Source organism: Polyodon spathula, chromosome 24 (genome assembly GCF_017654505.1).
Source record: "Polyodon spathula isolate WHYD16114869_AA chromosome 24, ASM1765450v1, whole genome shotgun sequence".
NCBI lineage: Eukaryota > Metazoa > Chordata > Actinopteri > Acipenseriformes > Polyodontidae > Polyodon > Polyodon spathula.
In genome coordinates this window covers 6387441-6411724 of record NC_054557.1, presented here as the reverse complement: position 1 = coordinate 6411724, position 24284 = coordinate 6387441, and the positions used below count along the sequence as shown (strand labels likewise).

At 37.3% G+C, this 24284-nt stretch overlaps 1 protein-coding gene across 1 annotated transcript in view; it reads right to left on the bottom strand.

Moving 5' to 3' along the window:
* LOC121299102 (GRAM domain-containing protein 2A-like) overlaps positions 1 to 20152 on the bottom strand; it is a 40168-nt gene extending 20016 nt beyond the window's left edge. The window contains exons 1-2 of the mRNA XM_041226642.1: positions 20055 to 20152; positions 882 to 995 (exon numbers count right to left, since the gene is read on the bottom strand). Coding sequence (XP_041082576.1) covers positions 882 to 991 — 110 coding nt within the window. The 5' untranslated portion in view covers positions 992 to 995; positions 20055 to 20152. The remainder of the gene's footprint in view (positions 1 to 881; positions 996 to 20054) is intronic.
* Positions 20153 to 24284: the final 4132 nt, after the last annotated feature.

Sequence of the window (24284 nt, the reverse complement as noted above, 5' to 3'; positions counted from 1 at the left end):
ATTATTTATGTATGATTATTATTTGTGTTGTATTATCATCATCATTCTTACTATTATTATTATTATTATTATTATTATTATTGTATTTTTGTGTGGAAGGATGAAAGCTGTCCGACGTGGTTGTTTGAGACTGGTGAAAAAGTGTAGCTGGCGGGGATGGAGTTAAATCCCCATCCCAATAAAGCCAGTGGGAATGTGGCTGGAGCCTTAATCAGGTAATTGTTTAATAGGTAATTAAGTCTCCAGCTACAATATAAAAGACCCACTTCATGCTCAGAGCAGAAGAGCGTTAAGGAGAGAAAGAACGAATGCTACCAACCAGCGAACAAGGTACTCATGGTTTAAAAGAATTATAACTGTTAGTGTTCATTTTGGTTTGGCCAGTGTGCCCTATATTTTGTGTTTTGTTTAAACTGTTTGTTTATTTTTGTTTAATAAAAAGCGGAGCGGTCTTGCGTTCAGTTTAGCCCTGTGCGTTCTTTGTTATTGTTTATTTCCCGGTCTGACATCACCACCCACATGTACCACTCTAGCCATCCATGACAGGCCTCACCAAGCAATATTCTGTGATTCACATAGTAAACAAGCATGTCACAGACTTTATATAAACCCAGTTTCTGATACTGGCAACAGGTTGTGCTGTGGTCATTGTGATTATAATTCAATAAACGCTGGTTTGCTGTATGAAAAAACCTAGTGTGACATACAGACAGAGAGAGACAGAAAAACAGGGGGCCATATACCCCAAGATTATGAAACACTGGGTGACCTGTCTTCAACAAGGTCCTTCTTTCTGTCAGTCAGAAAGACAGTCAGACAGCCTCCATATTCCCCATGACTGTGATGCATCCCTGTCGCGGGGTAATGAACCAAGACATTACCTGCAGTGCAGCGAACTCTGGCTCTCTTCCTCCTTGGGGCTTTCTGCCTGGTGTGCAGTGGACAGGAGGCTGAGGCCCTCACTGGGAAACTGGCTAACAGCCATTACCATCAACCTTTAAACAAAAAAAAACAAAAAAAACCTTCAATAACAGCAGAAAAGTGATGTTGTTTACAGTGCAGGGACAGAAAAATAATCATAGGAACAATAACCACATGAACAAAACACTTAGCGCTGTTCGCCCCTAGAGGATCTACTACACTAGCGCATAATCTAATTCTCTCAGAATCCGTATTATCAATCAAAGTAATTGATTAAACAAAAGATAAGAAGTAGACGCTTGACCCCTCCAAGCAACAAGCGTGTACAGTAAAAGACTTACTACTGGCAGTGACAGCTCCTGGCTCACTCTCAAAGCAAAATCTTCAAGGTGTAAATGAGTGGCATATAGAGCACATACTAGAGAAGCATAGAGCGCACACACACACACACACACACACACACACACACACACACACACACACACACACTGCTCTGTGGTTGTCAATCTCGGTTCTGAAGGTTAACAAACATCCTTCAGACCTTCAGCTGCGCAGGGATTTATCCTCACAACTATTACACAACATCCACGAGTCACAAGACAGCTACAAATCCAATTACCTTAATCCAGTTACTTAGTTCCAAGACTCTTTTAAAGACACAACGCACCATTTGCCTTTCACCGTATTAGTACTATTCCATCACAAGAGATGGTTTTCCAGCTGTTTATTTTATCTACGTCCTATCTGCATTCAAAAATAGCTGTAGAGCAGAGGCACAATACAAACGGCCACACAAGCATATACAGTATCCTTAAAGATGCAGTACACCATACGGTTTAAAAATAGTTTATGTATTTCAGAAATGACATACCTCATAAATAATGGATACAATACCAAACGTGTAGGTATTTCCTGTAAACAGTATGGAAAGAACGAGGCCTCCTTTTTCATTTGTTCACATTTTTGTTGGGCGTCCATCAGCTACAACAGCCCTCGCAGAGGATGCTCTTAACCTTATGCTGCTCAGGCTCAGCTGCCCAAGCAGCAAGACAGCTTATAAACAAACTGGAAAGTCGGCTGTAATTCATGGCTTCAGACCATACTGTGCTTTGTACAATGCTATATGTCATTTTTCCCATCAACAACGTCTCAAATGTGGAACTTCAAATGATAATTAAACATGCATTTAATACGAATTATTGTCTTTAGCTTCGCTAATGCAAACTGTAGCATTAGATATAATATTAATCTGTACTGTAGTACCAAAAGTATACAGTATACAATAAATTGTATTCATAGTCAACTTTGAATAATATCCCCAGAAACAAGGATACAGTGGAAGTGTATGAACTGTCAAATATAAGAAAATGTAAAGCCCTTGTATACAGTAGGGTTATGACCAGTGACCACAAAAAATGGGGAGGCAGAAAAAAGCAGAGGGCTTGGGATCTTATTATTGTATTCTGACAGGCAACACTTAATATCTTCTTAAGAATGTACTCTAATTCAAGGCTGTTAAACACATTTTCTCCACTTGCCAGCAGAGAAAAGAAAACAGTAGCCCACAAAAGTCTATCCCTGCTAAAAATGCACTGTATACAACATTAATACAGCTAGATTTAGGGTTCAAGACCACATCGCTAACATACTTGCATAAAGGCAGACAAAAATTAAGGACATCCTACTGACTTAATTTGCAAAACTTAAATAAATGACAAACAAAATAATGATCTAACACTCTGTACATACTGTATGAAACATATCTATTTAATTAAAAAAAGGAAACGATTTAGTTCCAGAGCAAGGTACATGTCTAAGCACCTGTATTAAATGTATTAAAATGTAAATTAATCAATTCATAGGCATTTGCTACGCTCCTTTCATTCTCGTCAGTATTAGTATCCATGGTCACCAATGTGGGAGGGGACACTCGGCATTCCATGCAGGCTATCTGAAGAAACGGGAGGATATGATTGGCTAATAGCACCTCCAATTTGGATTGGATGGCTGCCACTGCATAAAAGCTATTTATTTACTGCTGCACATTACATAAAAATAAATAAATAAATAAAGCGCGTTTATTTTTAAATTCTCAAGCAGACAGTGCCTCCTCTGTTGACCCACCACTGGTCACGGCTAGTGGAATTAATCAGCATACATGGAAATGAGCCACGTCAAATCTTTGTGTCCATTTGAATGCAAGGAAGTACAGCATTTTTTTAATCAGTAGCAATGTTATGTCAGCTATAGAAATGCAGTTTAATGTGTGTTGTCAAGTCTCTCAAATTGGAACAAGCATGTCACACATACACTAGCAACACCTAGGGAACCTAGGTTTAAAATCATAAACATATGTCGCTTTACATCCCTGACTTGCAACAGCCAAAAACTGCAAACTTCCAATATTTCCAAAGTTACTGCAGCTCAATGTTCACATTTCATGGGTCTATTTGTTGACAGATGAGAATATCTAACTGGGTATGCGAAACATGTCAAGTGCCAACAGACAAACATCTATACAGACAAGCATCTTAGGGTTTAGATATAAAGCACCAGCGACAGATGCAACACACATGCATATGGAATTCCTGGCATTGTGTGATTCATTAAGGCAGTATACCTGTAAATCAGCTTCAGTCAATCACATTTAAAAAGAAATCAAATGCTTACAAATCCATTTTCTTACCTCTTGCTAGGACTTTTTTTTTTTTATTGTGCCTACAATCTTTTGGTTCTTTCCTTGTTTTGCTGTTTTCAATAAAATCACCATATGCAAATATTTGAAAGACAGCACCAGATAAACTGCAGCACCCAGATACCTTTGCTTCAGGTCACACAGAGTGACTACTGCTAGACGACTGAGTGTGGAAGAAGACTTGAAGTGATTAATTACAAGGAAGCAACAGCGTTGTCTTTGAAACAGCTACATATAAAATGAAGTATAAAATACAAGAAAAATAACTTCTAAAGAAGAGGGGTAGTGCCTCAATTCTGGAGAACTTAACAAGCTATCTCTGAACAAGTTAAACAAGGTGGAGAGATCATGTGTATTCACTCAGTTGGGAATTTTTGAGCAGGGAACAATACAGAGCCCTTTGTCAGTGTGAAGTCACAATGGCAGCTGTAAGGCCAACACCACAAATTAAATCATATTGAGCCAACCTAATGTAACGAAGAGAGGACAAAAACACCACATGGAAAGTACAGGAGCTTGTTGTAAACATGTCTGGGTTTGAATGAGTTTCCAGCGTGTAAACGAAGGACTGGCAACTGCAAATGTTAACATGTCTGAGTTTAGGATAAGCGGCTTTGATGTAATACCCTACTTTGTAACAAACAAGGTCCTTTGCATTTTGCTGGTGTGTGGTTTGTCAGAATTAATAGATCCTTTAAAAGGATGTATTTCATTTAAACCCTTACATCATACAAACTACTTTCAAAGTGAATATTGCTCATTTGTTTTGGAAGAATTTGCAATCAGGAACACACCGTTCATATGTTCTTTATAAGGTCGTCTGTTCTGTAGCACTGTATTCAAAGAGAAAGTGCTTGTTTGAACAGCCCCTACATCTTTATTTACAAAGGCTTGACGTGTTGTAAAACACATCACACATGCGTGTGCTTCAGTGTGATTATTTCACACATTATTGTGGTTTGTCTACTTCATCTCGGATTTGTTTGACTGTAAGAACAAGGTATCACTGGTTGGTTCTGATATATAAATGCCGAAATGGTCATTTTCCACAAAATCTTTCCCGATTTACAGCATATTCCTTAAGACGAGAGAACAGCTTTACTTTCACTGTCCCTCAGGGTGAATCAGATGTTGGTTTTGCACCCAGCTTATGGAATGCTTTACCCGATGATCTTAATTCAAGATGAAGCTTTTTATTTTTTTAATGTTAGTTAGCCCTTAAGCCTGCTCAGAACTGACAAGTTATTACAGAAGTTAAACAACCTGTAATAGGTCTCACCTGAAGCTGTAGGTCTTCAGTTGATTTTTAATTAGGTAAAGATTCAGGATCCTATATGGTTGTGTAGAAGACATTTTTAACCTGAACTATATCCCCATAAACATTCTGATTTTACCATAGCCAACAATGCCATAAAGTATTGTCCCTCTCATAAACTTGATATTGAGTTTATCAAAACAGGTACAATTCATTTCAGATTGATTTCCCTGACTACCGCCATGTGTATCCTGTATGCCTGTTACGTAAACACTGATATGATTGGCTATAGACGGGTGCTCCTTGTATTGTGATTGGGTGCACCGTGCAACTTATGGGTCTTAGCCAATCAGAGGGCTGAACGGAACTCCCAGATTCCAATGCATTGGATGTCAGATCATATTGAACAACTGCACAGTTACGTTGAAAGCTTGTCACAGGGATCTTTTAGGGTACCAGCAACCAGAAAAACAAGATTATCATCTCATTGCTGGTAAAGTTCATCAGTATTAATAAAATGGACAGTTTGAGATCATATTCACATGGCAAGGCACTTGTTGTAAATGTCACTGCAATGACTGGCTTCCCAAACAGAATTAGAAAATGCGGCTTGTCAACACACTTGACCTTTGTGACAGGGATTAAAAAAAATAAACTGTACAACTAGATTAATATACAGTACTGCTAAAACCAAATTATTTTCAAGGACACTGAAGTCCTAATGCTGCATTCTCCCATTTATACAACTTCTCCAACTTCCAATATTTCCCTAATAGTAATATTAATTAATGTTCACCCAACAAGTTTTTTTTTGCTGCCGGTTCAGGTTTACCATCAGAGTCCTTCTCATTGGACTGTCCATCTTGATTTCTGACATCCAGCAATCCCAACAGGGGCTGAGAGAGCCCCAATTCAAAACAGTTTTAGCTGGTAGTTTTGTATTTGGTGTTAAAATGGAGTCGGTTGCTGTATGAAGTTGTGTAGATTTACTACTGGAAAGAGGTCCTCGAGACAAACAATTTCCCAAATTAGGACTGACTTCATTGCAATATATCCATGAACTTTAAAACGAAGCAAACAACTTTATCACAAAGCTTTTATCTTAATGAACAATAACTGTTTAAATTCTGAGCTTCTACTGGAGATGTACTCTATCTAGTAAAATCTAGAACTAGGCGGTCGCTGCATTCGTCAGACGTTGACGCATGAATATTTTTAGTGTGGAGAAATGCTTCAAAGCCATCTCCTTGATCTGGTGTTTTGACTTATAATGAAGCTTTAGCTTGTTTGAAATACAACGGGCACAGACACGACTCATCATGAGTTACCCTGTCAGGAGACCGCAGACCTGGCTGCGCCAAGTTCCTGATCTTAACTGAGGAGGATCCTACTGGGAGGGTGGCCAAAATAATGTAAAAACAACTGGGAACCCTAAAATGTAGACAAGCTAAAACACAACCATGATCTCCTCCTGGTGGCAAGTTTTGCTTAGCAAGCCCAGCGAGTACCTGAATTGTGAACCTCCTAGAGAAGACAAATGCTTACATTAAAAGCCCCTATGGAACCCCTGTGTCAATACTAAATCTCAATAAAGACCATCAAACTCTGGCCACGCTATACTCATCTCAACCTCAAACATCCCCCTGGTCTACACTTTAAATGAGAACCTGTTCTTTTTTTGTTGCTAATAATTCCATAAATCTTGCCTCTTCATTCGCTATTCATGTCAGTTTTTTGTTAAGTATATGGGAAAACAAAGCAGCAAGTAATTCAGTATTGTAATGAAACATTATTCAGCAGGTTTCAGTCAACTTTATGAAGCAAAATAAGTTAATTCTATAGGGTGATGCACAACTTTTGGCCAGATCTGTAGGTACATTTTGAAAGAAGCATGTATTATACAGTAAACATGTATTTTCATTTTAATTCTTCTGTGTTTATTTTTAGCTATTTTTCAGTTATATGTACATAGTTTTTTGGGGGGAGGGGGGCTTTCATTTTTTATATACTGTATGAGATTATTGTTTTCTGTTACTTTCGTTTTTTTCTGTCACAATATGTATAATAACTTGACAGTACTTGCACACTTCAATCGTACCTTCTCTCCTTTCCTGTCTTCCACAACAAAATCCTTCTGGTCACGGGAATATTGTTCTTGGGTTTTGTGTGTTTAGGCATTTTTTTTTTACATTTTGCCGCAATTCTGTTTGAAATTCCACAAGCGTGTCAATACTACTACTACTACTGTAATACAGCTTTAAATGTTGCGAGCGTGTTAAAATCCTCCAATCGAAATGTTATCAGTTAAAACCGAAAATCAGAAGCCCTACTGATATGTTGTTAAAGAAATTTCACAGTTTTGCTTGCCTTATTTTCACTTGCAACCTGAGCTCTCTTTAAAATACAATGTCGGACATTGTTTTTGCACAACATGTAAGACTGATGGAATTAAGTTAGCTATAACCACTTTAAGGCTGTAAAAGTCCACATAATGACTGCATTAATTATGCAGTGCAGTTCCTTAGTATAATGTATTCATTCACCATAGCACTTACTACTGTATCTGAGTAACACTGAGCTTGCTGGTGGTCAGTAAACACTGAGAACATATCCAACAGATCATACATTCTCACAGAATGGCCCTTTGACTTCGAGTTCCAAACTGTGGAACAAACGTGGGTTTAAATGGGTGAGGTTCTGCTGAATACAAAAAGGTACTTATTAGGCCTACAGTTACAGACGGGCCCACTGTGCCAGACATTTTCAATTCACAGCCTTATTGACGCCGATAAAACCAGGGAAAAATACATACTACTGATTACAAAAAAAGATCACTTTAAATGCTTATATAAACTAACATCACATCACAGTTGACATAAAGCACTTTATGTTCATAGCTATGTATGTACAAAGAAATTTACCAGCAGTTACAAACTACAGCCTCTTTTTTATCCATAATCCTACTTACTTATCAAACTGTCTTTCCACAATTACCAGGAAATTGTGTTAGATGAGCAGTGGTTTAGAACACAGCAGCCTTTCATTTCTAGAGGCGTAGTTCCAAATCCAGCTGCTTGGGTCAAGTGAGAGGACCACAGTCACTCTTTCTGCTTGGCTCCAGAAGCCTAAATGTATTGCATTGTCCTTGTCAATTCTGCAGCTTGCAAGATGAATCGGCACCCCACTTTTTACCTACCGGATCAACACATGTGCTTTCAGGATGTATTATTGAGGCAATGCACAGCAAACTAATCTTTTCACAAAACCCCTTTTAAAATATTGGCACAATGTCTGCAACCTAACAGTCCTCAGGAACGTCACCTGATTCAATAGAAATTGAATTGCTCTGTCCCTGGTTGTGTTTTAGACACACTGGGTCAGGAAGCAAGCATTTACTGCATCAATCAGTACAGTTTGTACAGTATCACACCCCACTGGATTTTTTTATATTGAGAACATTGAAATCATCCATGATTACAGTATTCCTGTCCCTACATGCACTTCTCATTGCTTCATGTAATAATGTGCTATCATTTCTATTGCGACCTGGGACCCTGTAACATACATCAGTAGAAAACAACTTCAACGTTTTGATTCTAACATCATACTTTTATGCTGACATGTGTGCTTCTAGTTCTAACAATGCATTTTTAATGCTTCTGTCATTTAGACACAGGCATTTCATTTTTCATTCTAGGTGATTTAGCCTTTAGCCCCACCCCCGTTCCTAGTTTAAATCCTTTCCATGTGTTCCATGCCAGAATATCATTGAGGTGTAAGCCATACTTATTGTAAAGCTTGCTTACCCCCCAAAAAGTGCTCTAGTTATCTACAAACCCAAAACCCTCCCTTCTGCGTTCATTCTCTAACCATATACTTAAAGCAATTACTCTGCCAAGCCTCTCCCTCCCTGCTCTCTGAACTGGAAGCACCCCAGAGAAGATTACTTGACTGCTTTTCTCTTTAAGCCTGACAGCGAGTTCAGTGAACCTCTCTTTCAATACCTCTGACCTCGTCTCACGTATGTTATTTGCCCCTACATGGACAATCACTGTTGGTTCTGTACCTGCCCCGTTTGTGACCAGATCTACTCTGTCGATCAAATCTTCAACTCTGGCACCATGGAAACAGATAACACTCCTGTTTACTCTGTCCCTTCTGCAAACCTTCCTGACTACATGCCTTACAATTGAATCTCCCACTATGCTTGTCTGCCTCCGACTGCCCCTACTCTGTTGCTCAGCATGCTTGCTAGTACTGTAGTACCAACCAGAGTTGTAATGAGTCACCAAAATCGGTACTGGAGTCAAGTCATTGGGGAGCAAAGACTCGGGTCAAGTCGAGTCATTGAAATGCCAAGCTCGAGTCGAGTCGAGTCTTTGACATGCCAAGCTCGAGTCGAGTCACTAAACTGCTTGAGTCGAGTCAACACTGTGGCTCTAGTCACTTTGAGTCATTAGTTCTGACCAGTTCTTAATTTGTAAAGAAAGAGGTGTCGGGGTGCAAGCAATGACAATAATACAGTCCTTAAGAACCGCACATTCAAAGTCATAACACGTTTATTTGAAAGAGTGTTGCATGTACTAGTGTTAGATGTTTACATTCACTTACTCTACATCATATACAAAGTAGTAGTACGTGCAGAAAAAATTATTAAATGCAACCTCAGGACAAGTAATAAATATATTTTTAAAAAAGCCTCTATACATGTTTTGTTATGGTTTTGCATTTAAATGGTTTAAAAAACAAAAACTAATTTAAAGGAACTTAGAGGACATTGATTAAAAAAAAAATACGCACCCCAACACGAACATTGGTTTCCACAGTCTGCACTATTATCAGCGATGTGAAAGCAACAGAAGCCACTGGCAGGTTACAAAAATGATTAATTAAACTTAGGCTAGGTAGCTGTTTTCTTAGTATTTTTTTATTCTCTATTAATTATAATATTCATTGAAAAAGGTAAGAGAACCAGATTGTTATTTTTTTTTTATTGTTTTGGTTTAATATAATATAGCAGGCTAATGTTTCTATTGAAGCAGGCTACAATATATTTTTTTCATTAAAAAGCTGTTGTTCTTTGTTGAAATGAATGTTCAGCTTTCATATTTTGTTGTGTCTACTCATTGAATCAAACCAAATAGTGCAATACAGTTGCAGCCTGCAGTGTCATCTTACTTAAAGGCACTCGAGCTGAAATCGTAAAGTAATTAAAGTAGGCTACAAACGTGGCAGTGGACTGTCTCTCTTTAGCGCTCAAGCAAGAACTTGAAGACTTGATACAACTGTATTGAGAATTTAAAAAGAAAGCATTTTATGAGATTTTTAACTAGAGGTACCGGGAATATGACTCTGCATGCCCGGCAAGCCCCAGCACAAATTAAGCACTAATTCTGACTGTTCAATATATCTTGATTTAATCAGATTAGTTTTACACGAGATTAGCAATCTATACATAAAAAAACTGTTAAATACAAAAATTAGGATGCACAATAATGTGGTCATACTTGCCCCACTCATATTCACCATCAAAAGTCCACGGTTTCTGCTTTGTTTTCATCTTTCCATTTTAGTGAATTTGATTCCTTGATCTATTTATAAGCACATTTTGCAATTGTATAAAGACCCCTTTCTCTGTACTCAATTGGGTTGGGTGTTTAGTAATGAATGATACCAGAAAACAAAGAACATATCTAATATTTTCTCACTTCTCAACACTGACACTCCCCTTATAGTCTTGTTTCAGATATATTAACCACATGAAAGGAAATTTGGTGGCATTTAATTTCATGTTGAGATATTACTTACAGGCTTTAACACATAGGAGACAAATAGAAAAACACAGAAACTGAGGCAAAGTGTTATATAATTCACAGGTAACATAGAATCTGCATTACATAACTCTCCTCTTAGTGTAAGCTGAGCTATGGAGTGTCTTTTTCCATTAAATGTCAACTAGACATTTTTAAATAACAGATACTGTTTCACAAAAGCACAAAACATAATAAAAATGTATCAAATGGCATAACAAAACATAATACTGTACTGAAAAGCCTTAGTTAAAGTCTTTAGACATAAACCTCTAGTTTCACAGACCCGGATTAGCACTGACCTTGGACAACCTAATTAGTTTAGGTAAACTTCCAAATGTTTGTAGTGTTTATTAGTTTAACTGTACTGTAGTGTACTGTAAACAATGTTGTATTCAGAATTTGATTTAAAGGGGAATTTAAAAATAGCTACAAAGCACCAACTCCCTTAAGAGATGGTGTCCATAAATAAATAGACAGAATACAAACAATTCTATTTCCTTTGCAATGGTCTTAACAACCATGGCAGGAACCTGTTTATGTGCAAAATGACAATATGACTGTGTGTGTTAGAGAGGGGCTGCATGTACTGAAAATGAAATAAGTTTGTTACTGATTTTATTATAAAGACAATGACTGAGTCAAATAGAGACTTTTTTGCGTGACTTGAGTCCAGTTACGTCTTTTGAGCAGGGAGTCAAGTGGAGTCTTTGCTTGCAGGGACTCGAGTCGAGTCATTACAACTCTGGTACCAACACCATCCTTCACTGTATTACTAACCAGTTCTAAAGCCTGCTACAACTCTTCACTCCCCCCCCTCTAAAATTGTACTTAGTAAACATAATAATAATAATAATAATAATAATAATAATAATAATAATAATAATAATAAATAATAATAATCAGTTTGTAGTGAATATACTACTTACTACTAGAAATAAGTATCTAGACAGATCTAGTTGACTGTTTTAGACGCATTAACTCGAAAAGCTGCAGAATATTCTGCATTTTACGGTATTCTGGTTGCATTAAAAAAAAAAAAAAAAAGTTTACTAGTAATGCTCAAAATACTAAAAAGTGCGGTATGTTTTTGGAAGGGCGATATACTCGCTATTCAAAGGCTCTATTCAACAGCTTTTCCGGCTGCGACAAAATAATTTGCAAAACAGAGTAAACAAAACCGCTTTATATATGAAACCGCGTCTCTACCCATCTAAAAAAAGTAACAGCATAGCGCAGATATGCAACTGGATCGTTAACCTCGAAAAAGAAGCAGCATTAAACGATGTCACTTGTTGTATGTGCCATATAAATCTAAAGTTTCTCGTTGTAATGGTGTTTTACTCTATTTGTGTTATTTATTGTCTGCGTTATGTAATATTAATTTCGTGACACGTATGCAGGGCGCCCCCTTCACTACGGTATTCATTTTTGGTTTGTAGAGGACAGGATAAAAATGCAAAAGATTTTAAGAGCGTCTTAACTTGAAAATAGAATGAGTATGTCTGCACTGTGCAAAGCTGCAAACCCCGTGAATCCATCCATTTGTAACAGAGAGAGAGAGAGAACAGCATCTTCTTAGCTGAAGCGAGTTATGTACTTTTGATACAGTACCTTCTCAATGCACAGAACGAGCGTCTTTGCGTTTTCCCGGCGCTGTCATTTCTTCCCGGGATTGCACAGGGGCAGACGGCAGGAGTGCAGAACCATTCTCGCGGAGATTCAGCCAGTCACAGCTGGAAAGGATTTGGAATTCTAGAGCTGTCAACACATCCAGGCAGGCAATGCGAGGAGGAGTTTAGGGTCACTGCGCAAACGGATTTGACTAGGAGGTGGCGTTACAAACGCGGCATTTTTAAGGTATGTTGTTAGTATTAGACTACTAGAAATTCACGCACGGTTTATGTGTTCACATTTTCCAAAGTACATGTGAACAATATGCTAAATATAAATAGACATACACTGTTTGTAGTAGGCCTATATATTAAAATGATATCACTTATAATAAAATTTATTTGTTTTGCACTGAAATTTTTCTCAATACTTACCTTATGCTAAACAAACTCTTGAGTGTCTGTGTAGTCCCGCATATATACTTTTTTCACCGAGTCGAACATTATACAATATGTCTAAAATATAATCAAGTAAGTACATTTAATATAGTTTTTCTTTATATACTGTGTATCATATGAATACAATTAAACACATGCTGCAAATGATATACGACAGTAAACATATGTATACAATATATGCCATATGCACAGAGTACCCCTGTGGAAAATTCCAGCAGTGACCAGGCCTGGTGTGTGCTGCTCAGAGACGGCGTTTCAGCTCCTGGTGGTGGTTCACCAGAGATGGTGCTGGTCAGGAGCTGGTTAAACGAGTCCTTTTAAGTTCTAAGGTTAGCTGTTTTATGTCTTTCCTCCATATCTATTCCCTTTAAGCCTGTCTAGGATTTTCTATACTGGCTGAGTACCCAGTAAGAGGCCAGCAAATTTACCAACAGAAGTTGGGATTTTCAGCAGAGCATGGTGTATGATACTGCAGGGCTTTTGACATGGACCAAAATTATCATGATATAACCAATGATCTTATTGTGGTAGGATACATTGTTATTTATTAGTTCCAATTGAAACATTGTTGTGCTGGAGACCAGCAATGGAAAATGTTACACAAATGTACTGGCTGGCCACCCAGATTTAGTAATTTCAGTGTAAATTCACTAAATCAATGTTAATACAAATGGCAGTCAACTCTGACTAGCTTCAAACACCTTGAGGTGAGTTTTGCTGCATTTGAGAGGTATGTCTGCCTATTTTACAAGGTGAAATTATTATTGTTATCTTTGTATCAAATCATAATACAGTACAATATCAGCGTGAGTAAAGTCTTTCAGGTATATAACTTTACTCACACTGACTGGAATATGCAGCTTAGTAAATTTTTCCTCACGTTTGCAATCAGATACAAGCCATTACTTTGAATGGAGACTAGAGCTTTCCACAAACTTGTTGATGTGCCGAAGAAACAAAAAATCCATGCATGGGTGCGACTGTCACATTCTGGGCCTACTGTCCCTTATTTACAAGATAACTGTAAGGTTCAATTACTTTGCAAAACTCCTGGTAATGTATTTGGGTGTGTGTGTGTGTGTATATATATATATATATATATATATATATATATATATATATATATATATATATATATATATCACGTGAGATAGCACCTTTGTTATGAGCTACACAAATATCTAAACAGACTGATAGATTGTTTTGTGGTCTTTTACAAAACATTGTTCGATTTATCCAGGAATGTGGTTGAAAAGTCTGAAATACTTCCCTCACAAAACAGGAAGCTAACATTTTGAAAGGCAGGATAATGTTTGGGTATTATGGTTAAGGTGTAGACGTCCAGATTGAAATGGATTTGGAAATTTATTTGCCTATTGCCGCATTATTTGGGTTGCAAAACATTTACTACTCAACTACCGGCAGTTTATTTACTAATCAAAGTCATGCCACAAGGTAACCTTCAATTTGACCATCATTACATTACTAAAAAAAAAAAAAAAGATTGAATACACATGACATTGTATCTACAGTATGTGCTCCCAGTCATGATGGGGTTAAAAGTGTGGAGGAGGAGGCGGCGGGCTGGATGCAGACAGTGCTGCACTCAAGCTGAGCCCCTGATTGAAGGAAAGCAGACAGTGATCAGTGCTGAATTCAGTGTTGTCTAACATTTGAATTTTGCAACGCTGAAATGTTCCTTTCTACAGTTAAAGATGTCAGCTGGACTCATTCAAATGTATGATACAGTACTTCCCCGGATAACAAATTTACACTATATTTTTCCTATTGTGATGATTTTTACATAGCTGAATATTTGTTAAAAATCCAAATGTAGAATCACAGAAATAGAGAAAAGGTCTCAGTGCACCCTATACTGCAAAAGTTTCCCATGGTAAAAGCATAGCAAGGTGTAATAAAGTACAGTGAAAGCATGATATCGCACAGGTAAGCATTGTAAAGCCCAGAGGAATGGTAAAGCATTACTCTTCACTTTTTATGATGTTTATCAAGCTTTGTGATTGCTTCTGGTTTTTAAATGTTTTTTTACACGTTTTAAAGGTGACTTGACTGGAGCTCTTGTTCTCGTTTGTTTTGATCGTGTGTTCTGTGTTGGTCATTTCTAGAGAATTTACATCTTATGCAGCTCCCAATTACACAGCTTGTTTTAGTTTCTGACATCCTGTCAAAAATAACAATATGAGATAGATATTAAAATGTTATGGGTCGGTAGCAGATGCTGTATCTGCTACAGATGTATTTCGCTCACCTTCGGAACGTTACCATGTTCATTGCAAGGTACGGTACAAGAATGGCAGCTGAAGGGGAGGGTTTCAAACAGCTGGTGTAAGGCCAGATTAACAGGGTTTACTTGTCTCCGAACATGCAGTACAATCTGCTTCTAGTCCTGGCCAAAGTGGATACCAATAGACCAGACCATGTTTCTTTTTTATTTTAAATATTTCATCCTATTAGTTAAGTCAAGTGTGGAGATTATCAAAAAACTTAAATAAAACAGAAATATAATCAAATAAATGTACTGTTTTTATTTAAGCCAGGGTTATTTCAGTGTAGGGCTGGTTAAGTGTAAAAGGAAGTAAACCGACTCTCAAGTAGGTAAACTCCAAAGACATAAAGTTAGAGAAATTGTGCAACAAGTGTTTTCAGCGTACCTTTTAAAAGGTCTGTTTTGTTGAGCTAGGATGTGATCGCGTCAGTGCCTGTCAAGAGTAGAATCTCTGACTGAGCTGGAAATAAAATGCAGTGGGGTTTGGGTTTTAGGTTTTTTTTTAATTATTATTTTAGTAATCTTCAAATTTGATAGAGAATGTCCTCAAGTCTTAACTGCTGATGACAGTTCCATAAATTATTACAATATTAACTTTAAGAAATGTTAATTGAAATTGTGCTTTACATCTTTTGATAACTTTACTGATCCCCCCCCCCCCCTCCCCTCCCCCGAGTCAAGCTATTAAGAAATATTATTTTCAAGGCAACAGTTGCTTTTTTTATATAGTGTAAAATCCCTGCATTATAAAAAAAATAACAAACAGGCTCTAAAATTAAGAGAAAACGATGCCATGTACTGAGTGGGTACTGTGAGCTTCACTCGTGTGATTTATTAACTACAGGCCCGCTAGGAAACCAAAAACTCACAACAGGATGTGGTCCATTGTCTGTAAATCTAGGAGTGTTGTTTAACACAGGACAGAGCCAAATTGTGATATTTTTATTCACATGTTGAGATCATAAATTAACTGGGGAATATATCTTTCAACTTTTACTTGGTACTATAGGAGGCTGTGTGGTCCAGTGGTTAAAGAAAAGGGCTTGTAACCAAGAGATAGCCGGTTTAAATCCCAGCTCAGCCACTGATTCACTGTGTGACCCTGAACAAGTCACATAACCTCCATGTGCTCCGTCTTTTGGGTGAGACGTTCTTGTATGTGACTCTGCAACTGATGCATAGTTCACACACCCTAGTCTCATATCTTGTAAAGTGCTTTGTGTTGGTGGTCCACTATGAAAGGCACTATATAAATAATAAATATATATATATATATATATATATATATATATATATATATATATTTTTTTTACTTTGCCAGAAAAAGAGAATTTCCCTAAAAACATTGTGGTGTACCAGATCATGCTGCCTCCTGTAGCAATGCTCTGATTGAAATTGCATATTGTGGGAACAGGTGAGTGTTGTTGCAGGAGGGAGCTTGATCTGGGTACACTATTATGTTTCAAAGAGTAATTCTCCTTTCTCCTGGCGTACGCTCCTGAGTAAAACATGAGAAATGTGTTCCCGGGCGATGAATAAAAATATCAAAACAAAGGATTATGTTGAAAAATACAATGCTGGAGTCAACAAGAGATAAAGCAATGGTAGTGTAGTGATATGTTTCTTGTAAACAAACACTGCAGGGAGTTCTGTACCAGTGGGAATTATTTTAGGTTTTGGTTTTGTTAAAATGGTTCTTGATGTACTATTTGGGAAAACCGCCTTAAAACATGTTTTAGCTGCCACAGCTCTTCCTCTGTGCTGCAATCTGAATTATTCGAACAGGTAACATCGCCCCTTCTCCTGTATCAACACCTTTAGCAGATGTGTTGCCAAGGTAACCTCAGTACAGTACAATACAAACAGTCAAGCTACTTGGAGAGCCTTTTCTCTCCAAAGCAGTCATGTGACTTTACTGAATACGCCTAATTTCCAGGAAACTATTTGTAATAGCGTCTAAGAAATGTTACATGTCTGAACCAGAAATACAGTAGTTGTTTGGATTGTGATGTTAGATTGTTTGGAGCCGGCCAGAAAATGTGAAACAGCATTGAAAAAATGGGGATAGCTATATCAATACCCTAGAACCAGTCATCACAAAAGTATTACAGATAATTCACCGATTCACATTCCTGCTGCTTAATATTCCATAGGACCTAGAAATCAGCAGATGTGTTTCACCCCTTTGAAAAGGAAGAACAGCTGGCCTTGCAGATAAGAGACAGACACATTGAGTCTGCACTCAGCCAGCAGGTCCTTACACAGTCTACACAGCTTTCAGGCCAGCAAAACCCTGGATATTGACTGAGCTCACGAACACTCACTGTTGGCAGATCGGCGTGTTTTGCAAGGCTACAGTCTTGAGTTCTTTCAGTCATAATCCATCCACATAATTTCTAACCATACCAATTCAGTAAAACATAATTGCCTAGAATGCATTTTCTTCTGTGGCCAAATAACAGGCAGATTGCCCTGTTCATAGTAAATGTATTACATGAAAAATTTGTCCATGTGAAAAATCAGGCACAGTAACTATAGCGATTGCGAAGTTTGCCTCCCCCCTAACCCTCCAATATAATTTTCTGAAAAGAATTAAAAACAATTTGAATTTTATAAAACTAGTCTGAAAATACCCAAACCAAAATTACACCTGTAACCATGTTGTTTTTGCTAGTTTAATACAGATGTATTATTATTTATTTATTTATTTATTTATTTTTTAAACAGGAAGAAACTTTTCACAAAACTCAAAATTATTTTCCCCAGTCCCCTAACATTTCATGACCGCTACATTCACAAGAACCGAAATCCCAATATTGGAAAAAATACCTCACACATCAGTATAAATAAAAAGGAGAACGTTTAACAAGCATTGGAAACTATACCCTTTTAATTGTGCAGGTATACTTACGGGTCGAGTTGTACCACTCTGCACAAGGAATTTTAAATCAATTTTTATTTGTCTCGGTCTCTACAGGAAGCATACCTATTATCCCTTTAAAATCGTCCCATAGTAAAAGCAAGCAAAGTGGGATAAAGCACAGTAAAAGCATGCTTAAGCATAGCTAAGCGCTTTAAAGCCCAGAGAGGTATGGTAAAGCATATTCAAACATGGCAAACCATGATAGAGTATGGTAAAGTGATAGTATAACCATGGGAAAAGCATGGGAAAAGCATGGGAAAACTGCAAAATTACAGTGCAAACATGCCATGGCAAACTTATATAAAGTAAATGCATAGTATAACCATGGGAAAACTGCAAAATTACAGTGCAAACATGCCATGGCAAACTTATATAAAGTATGCAGGTTTGTGGTGTAATTTTAATGCAAAGCACTTTGTCCATTATTAGTATTTACAGACTTGATGGCTGGACCTGCTTGGAAACAAGGAGGCATATATACAGCACAGTATCGTTTAGTGCTTATCTATAAAACTGTTTGCTATGGTGCAATCTGTGAAGATTAAAATGGAGCTATTAAATGATCTAGACAATGATGGACTGAAAAACACCATTGATTCAATCATTTAAAGTTAAAAGGCCAGGGTAACATTTTAACAATGGCAGTGTTTAGATATGTATGCATCGTATTTCAATGTAAATGTTGACATTTATTGTTTGTTTTTAAAGTGTGATTGCATTTGTAATGGTTATTATGAAAGATTATTAAAGACTACCCTTTTCTTTTTAGCTTGGTATTACAGGTACTACTTCTATTTTATAGCTCTGAATTAGTATGAACGAAATGTGCATAGTTTGGATATTTGAATGATAATTTTAAAGAATTTTAGATGAGGGGGTTCATATGGTTTAAAACAGTTTTCCAACTCTGAATTAAACCCGGGTTCAAGGGATGGAAAGTGAGTGGTAAAAGCATAATGAAGTGTACTAAATCATAGTCAAGCCATGATCAAACAAAGTGGTTGCAGCTAAACAAGCTAATTCCATACATCTTTAGTTCTGCAGTAACCATGTGTGGACCCAGAAGACAAGGGTAACAGATTACCTGAAAGCACGGCATGCAAACAGAACTTTCTTAAATCTAATGCATCACATTTTAAAATGAAAATGCATGTTTGCTATAAGACGCGTTATTTCAAAACTGCACATTTAAGACCTAAAGAGCAAATAGAAGGGCAAAATAAGTAGGATGGAATTATTGTGCTGGCTGCAATCACTGCTAGCAAGCATGGTCAGGCATTGTATCTGCTAGCTCTTATGAAAGCCCACATGTTGTGAGTACTTTAGAATAATACACTGTAGATTAGTCCCTAGCAAAGTTGTATGTGCAGCAAGCTTTGATGTGTAATTACTGCCTGCTGCTTGTGAACACACACTCAATATGTAAACCAAAGAAAACAGTTTCTAAAACAGAAAACAAAAGAAACTGGTCCAATGTTACTTATGCTAATAGGAGGGTAAATCTTTGCTGCACACACATTACCGAATCAAATCTTACACACATTTTCTGAAAGTTGGTTTCATGTAAAGATGGCAAAAAAAGGACACGAATAATACACGCAAGCAGTTTCACATATCAGACAGGCACTTGTCGACAATAAATCAATACATTGCTAAAACTTTATTATTCAAAAGCTAAACAATGGTGTTGACTCTTCACAAAAGCCTTGAACTACAACTGCAAACATATATTATACATGGCAATATAATACAGGAATTGACAAACATCTATGTGCTGGTAATCAATTATGTCTGTAAGCCTGAGGCTCCAAATAGGGCACAAGGGCAATAAATGTCAATCAGTTAATCAATCAATCAACCGTTGCATCTTTAGAACAAAAGCATTAATGGAAAATGCACAGGAAGTCAGGGAGGCTGTGACAGGTTTTGAAATGTACTCACTTTGGTAATCATACGTTATCGCTTCCACTGCAAGTGTCTACCTCATTGTTAGTATAGAAGCAATCAGTACTACACTACAGTGTATACTTATTTAAAGTGGTGAAAATTCTGAAAAACCGAACAAGGTGAATAAAAAAGCAAAAGTCTTACCCCAGGACAACGAACAACGTTCTTCCACGCCTGCAGCGACTGCACAGCACCCTGAAGAGTGAAGTTTCCTCTCTGTGTAGCGTGATATGAAGAGCCTGTCACTACATGTTAGCAAGGTGTGTGGATTTTGAGCAGAAGGCATTACCTCAGCCAGTCTGTCCCACCCAGCAGAATGCTGATCAGATTTCAAGGCTCTAAAAGACATCCCTGGTAATCTCTCCCTCGGCCATGCAGTGAAAACATATTTCTAATGTGGAAGCGTTGGGATTTTGGATTGGCTTGGGAAAAATAACTTTAAAATGGCAGAAATATTGTACGTTTGCAGTTAAAGTTTGTTATGAACCCCTTATTTTGAAAAATACATACCAGCTCCCTTGTTGTAATGCTTACGTAAGAGAGTTATAAGACATTGGGATATATGGATGTGCTTTATAATGAGAATGCAAATGCAGTCAAACCAATGGACTAGTGATGGAATTATGGAAGAAGTCACGATATACCTCTTTATAAACAGTGCATGAGTTGTGTTTACCTTTTGTGGTATACATAGGAAAGACTGCTACTTAAATTAAAATCAGCAGGCATACAGGGGAACACACTGGATACACATGGAATAGCACACAGTTCCACCCTGTGGCCACATTCTGAAATTGCATGTTTTAAAGTAGGATTTTTGTAAAGCACCCATGGCCATCAAGTATAGCTGGATGTGTAACTATTACAAGAATTTGAATGGATTTACATAGAGACAGATCATATCTCACCACTATATCCATCACTGCAGCCCATTCACTTAAGTTTAATATGCTACCATGTCTGTTGTTGTTACTTTCTGACACATTGAAGTTTGGGTAGATTGAGTTGGGGTAGATATATATTCTGAACTAATTCTCTCCCAGTACCAAGCTCAACATGACATCATACAGTACCTGTTGTTCCCTGTTCTTGGAGGAGGTCCACAGCTGGCATGCTGTGATTCCTGCTTTCCTGAAGGGAGTGTCAGGAAGGGGCGCTTCAGTGACAGGCCAGGTTAGGGTGAGGTCCATGAAGGGAATCAGAGCTGGCAGTCTTGAGCTTGGTGCAGTGTGCATGGAGACCCTGCAGTACCAGTTGCAGTAACTGTAACTACTATGTTTAAAGTATTAAGTTACTATACCTGCTTTAACTGCTTTGTAACGGTAGATATATATTTACTGGTGTAAATGTGAAATGTGCCAGTGATGCGTATGGTACAACAGCGCCATCTAGCAGGCAAAAAGTTTGTCAAAGTGCACTATATATATAAATATATACTATATATATTTAAAAAAAGAGGATACAAAGAAATAATTATAGAGACACATTAACAGACAGTTAAGTGGATAAACTAAAAAGAGATGATCTACTAGATTATAAAAATAGAGATAAAAAGGTCAAGAGAGTCCCATTAGTAATGAAGTACTCTAAACTTTTGCCCAATATTTCTAAGATAGTTTGGAAACACTTGCGTATTCTACATAATTCCGAAAAATTGAAAAGTATTTCTTAAGGCCCCAGTTGTAGCATTCAAAAGAGAAGCTAATTTAGGTGATATTCTAGTTCACAGTAAACATAAAAGAATAATTGACAAAATAGGGTCTACAAATACTTGCACTAGTACATGTAAAGTTTGCAAATGCATGGACAAAAGTAGAAATATAATTAAACATAAGAACACCACATATCCACTAAAAACTAATACCTGCTGTAAAAATAGCAATGTTGTTTATGGAATAGCCTGTGAAAAATGTGATGAAATAAAATATGTTGGAGAGACTGGAACAACTTTATATAAAATAATTCAGAACCACCTTTCATTAATTAGAAATAAAAAAATGAATGAACCAATAGTACAGCACTTCACCAGTCAAGGACATGACATAAATGATGTCAAGTTTGTAGTATTAGAACAGCTAAAATTAGATAATGCGACATATAGAAGAATAAAAGAAAGTAAATGGATAAATAGACTGAACACAATTGTGCCAGTGGGACTCAACAGAAAAGAATGAACTAATTAATTCCAAAAAATATATAAAAGTTAAAAAATAATTAAATAAACAAAGTTAATTCAAAAGTTGTGAGACCATATCAAGGCTGATCCTCAGAGCCAGCATTGCATGATAATATAAATATAAGTTTATATAAAATAATGTTAATTAGAATTAATATAGATTTAAAGATGTAAGTAAAAGTGATGTCACATATAGAACACCATTACATCATGTAAGAATAAATCATGGATTTGAATATAAACAATAACAAGTAGTTTTCATGGCGTCAAACACATATAAATACCTCCAATGTTTTGATTCAAGCACAGGCTCCCTTGAGAAAGATATGTACAACATGTCGAAACGTTTGGCAGCTGGCTCTTTGAGCTAAATATATATATCTATCTAAAAAAATTAAGAGACCACAGCAATTTTTTCTTAAATCAGCATCTCTACATGTATGGCAGCCATTCCATTCCAGTGTCTGTTGAATTCCAACACAGGCACACCTCATTCTACTGAATGAGGTACTGATTAGGGGATCACCTGAACCAAATCTTATTTAACGAGGAAAAGTATAAAAACCACTCCTGTGGTCATCACTATCCTCTTGCAATAGGACCAGCTGGATGGCAAAACAGTGCTAGTAGTACCTCAAAAGTAATTAGAATAAAAAAATAACTATTGACCATGCCCAAAGAGTTTTGAGTGAGGAAAAGAAGGGTTCAATTCTGGCTTTACTGGCAGAGGGATACAGTGAGCGTTGGGTTGCTTCCATCCTTAAAATTTCAAAAGACGGCGGTTCATAAGAATAAGGTCAAGCAGCACACATTGGGGACAACAAAGCTACAGACCGGCAGAGGGCGAAAACGACTCTCCACTGACCGGGATGACCGCCAACTCATTCGAATGTTACTCAGCAACCGTAGGATGACATCAAGTGACCTACAAAAAGAATGGCAAACGGCAGCTGGGGTGAAGTGCACTGCGAGGACAGTTCGAAACAGGCTCCTAGGAGCAGGGCTGAAGTTGTGCAAAGCTAGAAAAAAGCCCTTCATCAATGAGAAGCAAAGAAGAGCCAGGCTGAGGTTTGCAAAAGACCATAAGGATTGGACTATAGAGGACTGGAGTAAGGTCATCTTCTCTGATGAGTCCAATTTTCAGCTTTGCCCAACATCTGGTCGTCTAATGGTTAGACAGAGACCTGGAGAGGCCTACAAGCCACAGTGTCTCGCACCCACTGTGAAATGTGGTGGAGGATCGGTGATGATCTGGGGGTGCTTCAGCAAGGCTGGAATCGGGCAGATTTGTCTTTGTGAAGGACGCATGAATCAAGCCAAGTACAAGGTTGTCCTGGAAGAAAACTTGCTTCCTTCTGCTCTGAATGTTCCCCAACTCTGAGGATTGCTTTTTCCAGCAGGACAATGCTCCATGCCACACAGCCAGGTCAATCAAGGTGTGGATGGTGGACCACCAGATCAAGACCCTGTCATGGCCAGCCCAATCTCCAGACCTGAACCCCATTGAAAACCTCTGGAATGTGATCAAGAGGAAGATGGATGGTCACAAGCCATCAAACAAAGCCGAGCTGCTTGAATTTTTGCGCCAGGAGTGGCATAAAGTCACCCAACATCAATGTGAAAGACTGGTGGAGAGCATGCCAAGACGCATGAAAGCTGTGATTGAAAATCAGGGTTATTCCACCAAATATTGATTTCTGAACTCTTCTTAAGTTAAAACATTAGTATTGTGTTGTTTAAAAATGAATATGAACTTATTTTCTTTGCATTATTCGAGGTCTGACAACACTGCATCTTTTTTGTTATTTTGACCAGTTGTCATTTTCTGCAAATAAATGCTCTAAATGACAATATTTTTATTTGGAATTTGGGAGAAATGTTGTCAGCAGTTTATAGAATAAAACAAAAATGTTCATTTTACCCAAACACATACCTATAAATAGTAAAACCAGAGAAACTGATAATTTTGCAGTGGTCTCTTAATTTTTTCCCAGACCTGTATGTGTATGTGTGTGTGTGTGTGTATATGTGTATGTATATATATATATATATATATATATATATATATATATATATATATATATATATATATATATATATATATATATATATAAGGAGCCATCTTTTGGAATCTTTGAAATGGAGCATTCTACATAATAGACATTCTATCACAATAGGATTGAATTGTACTGTTACCT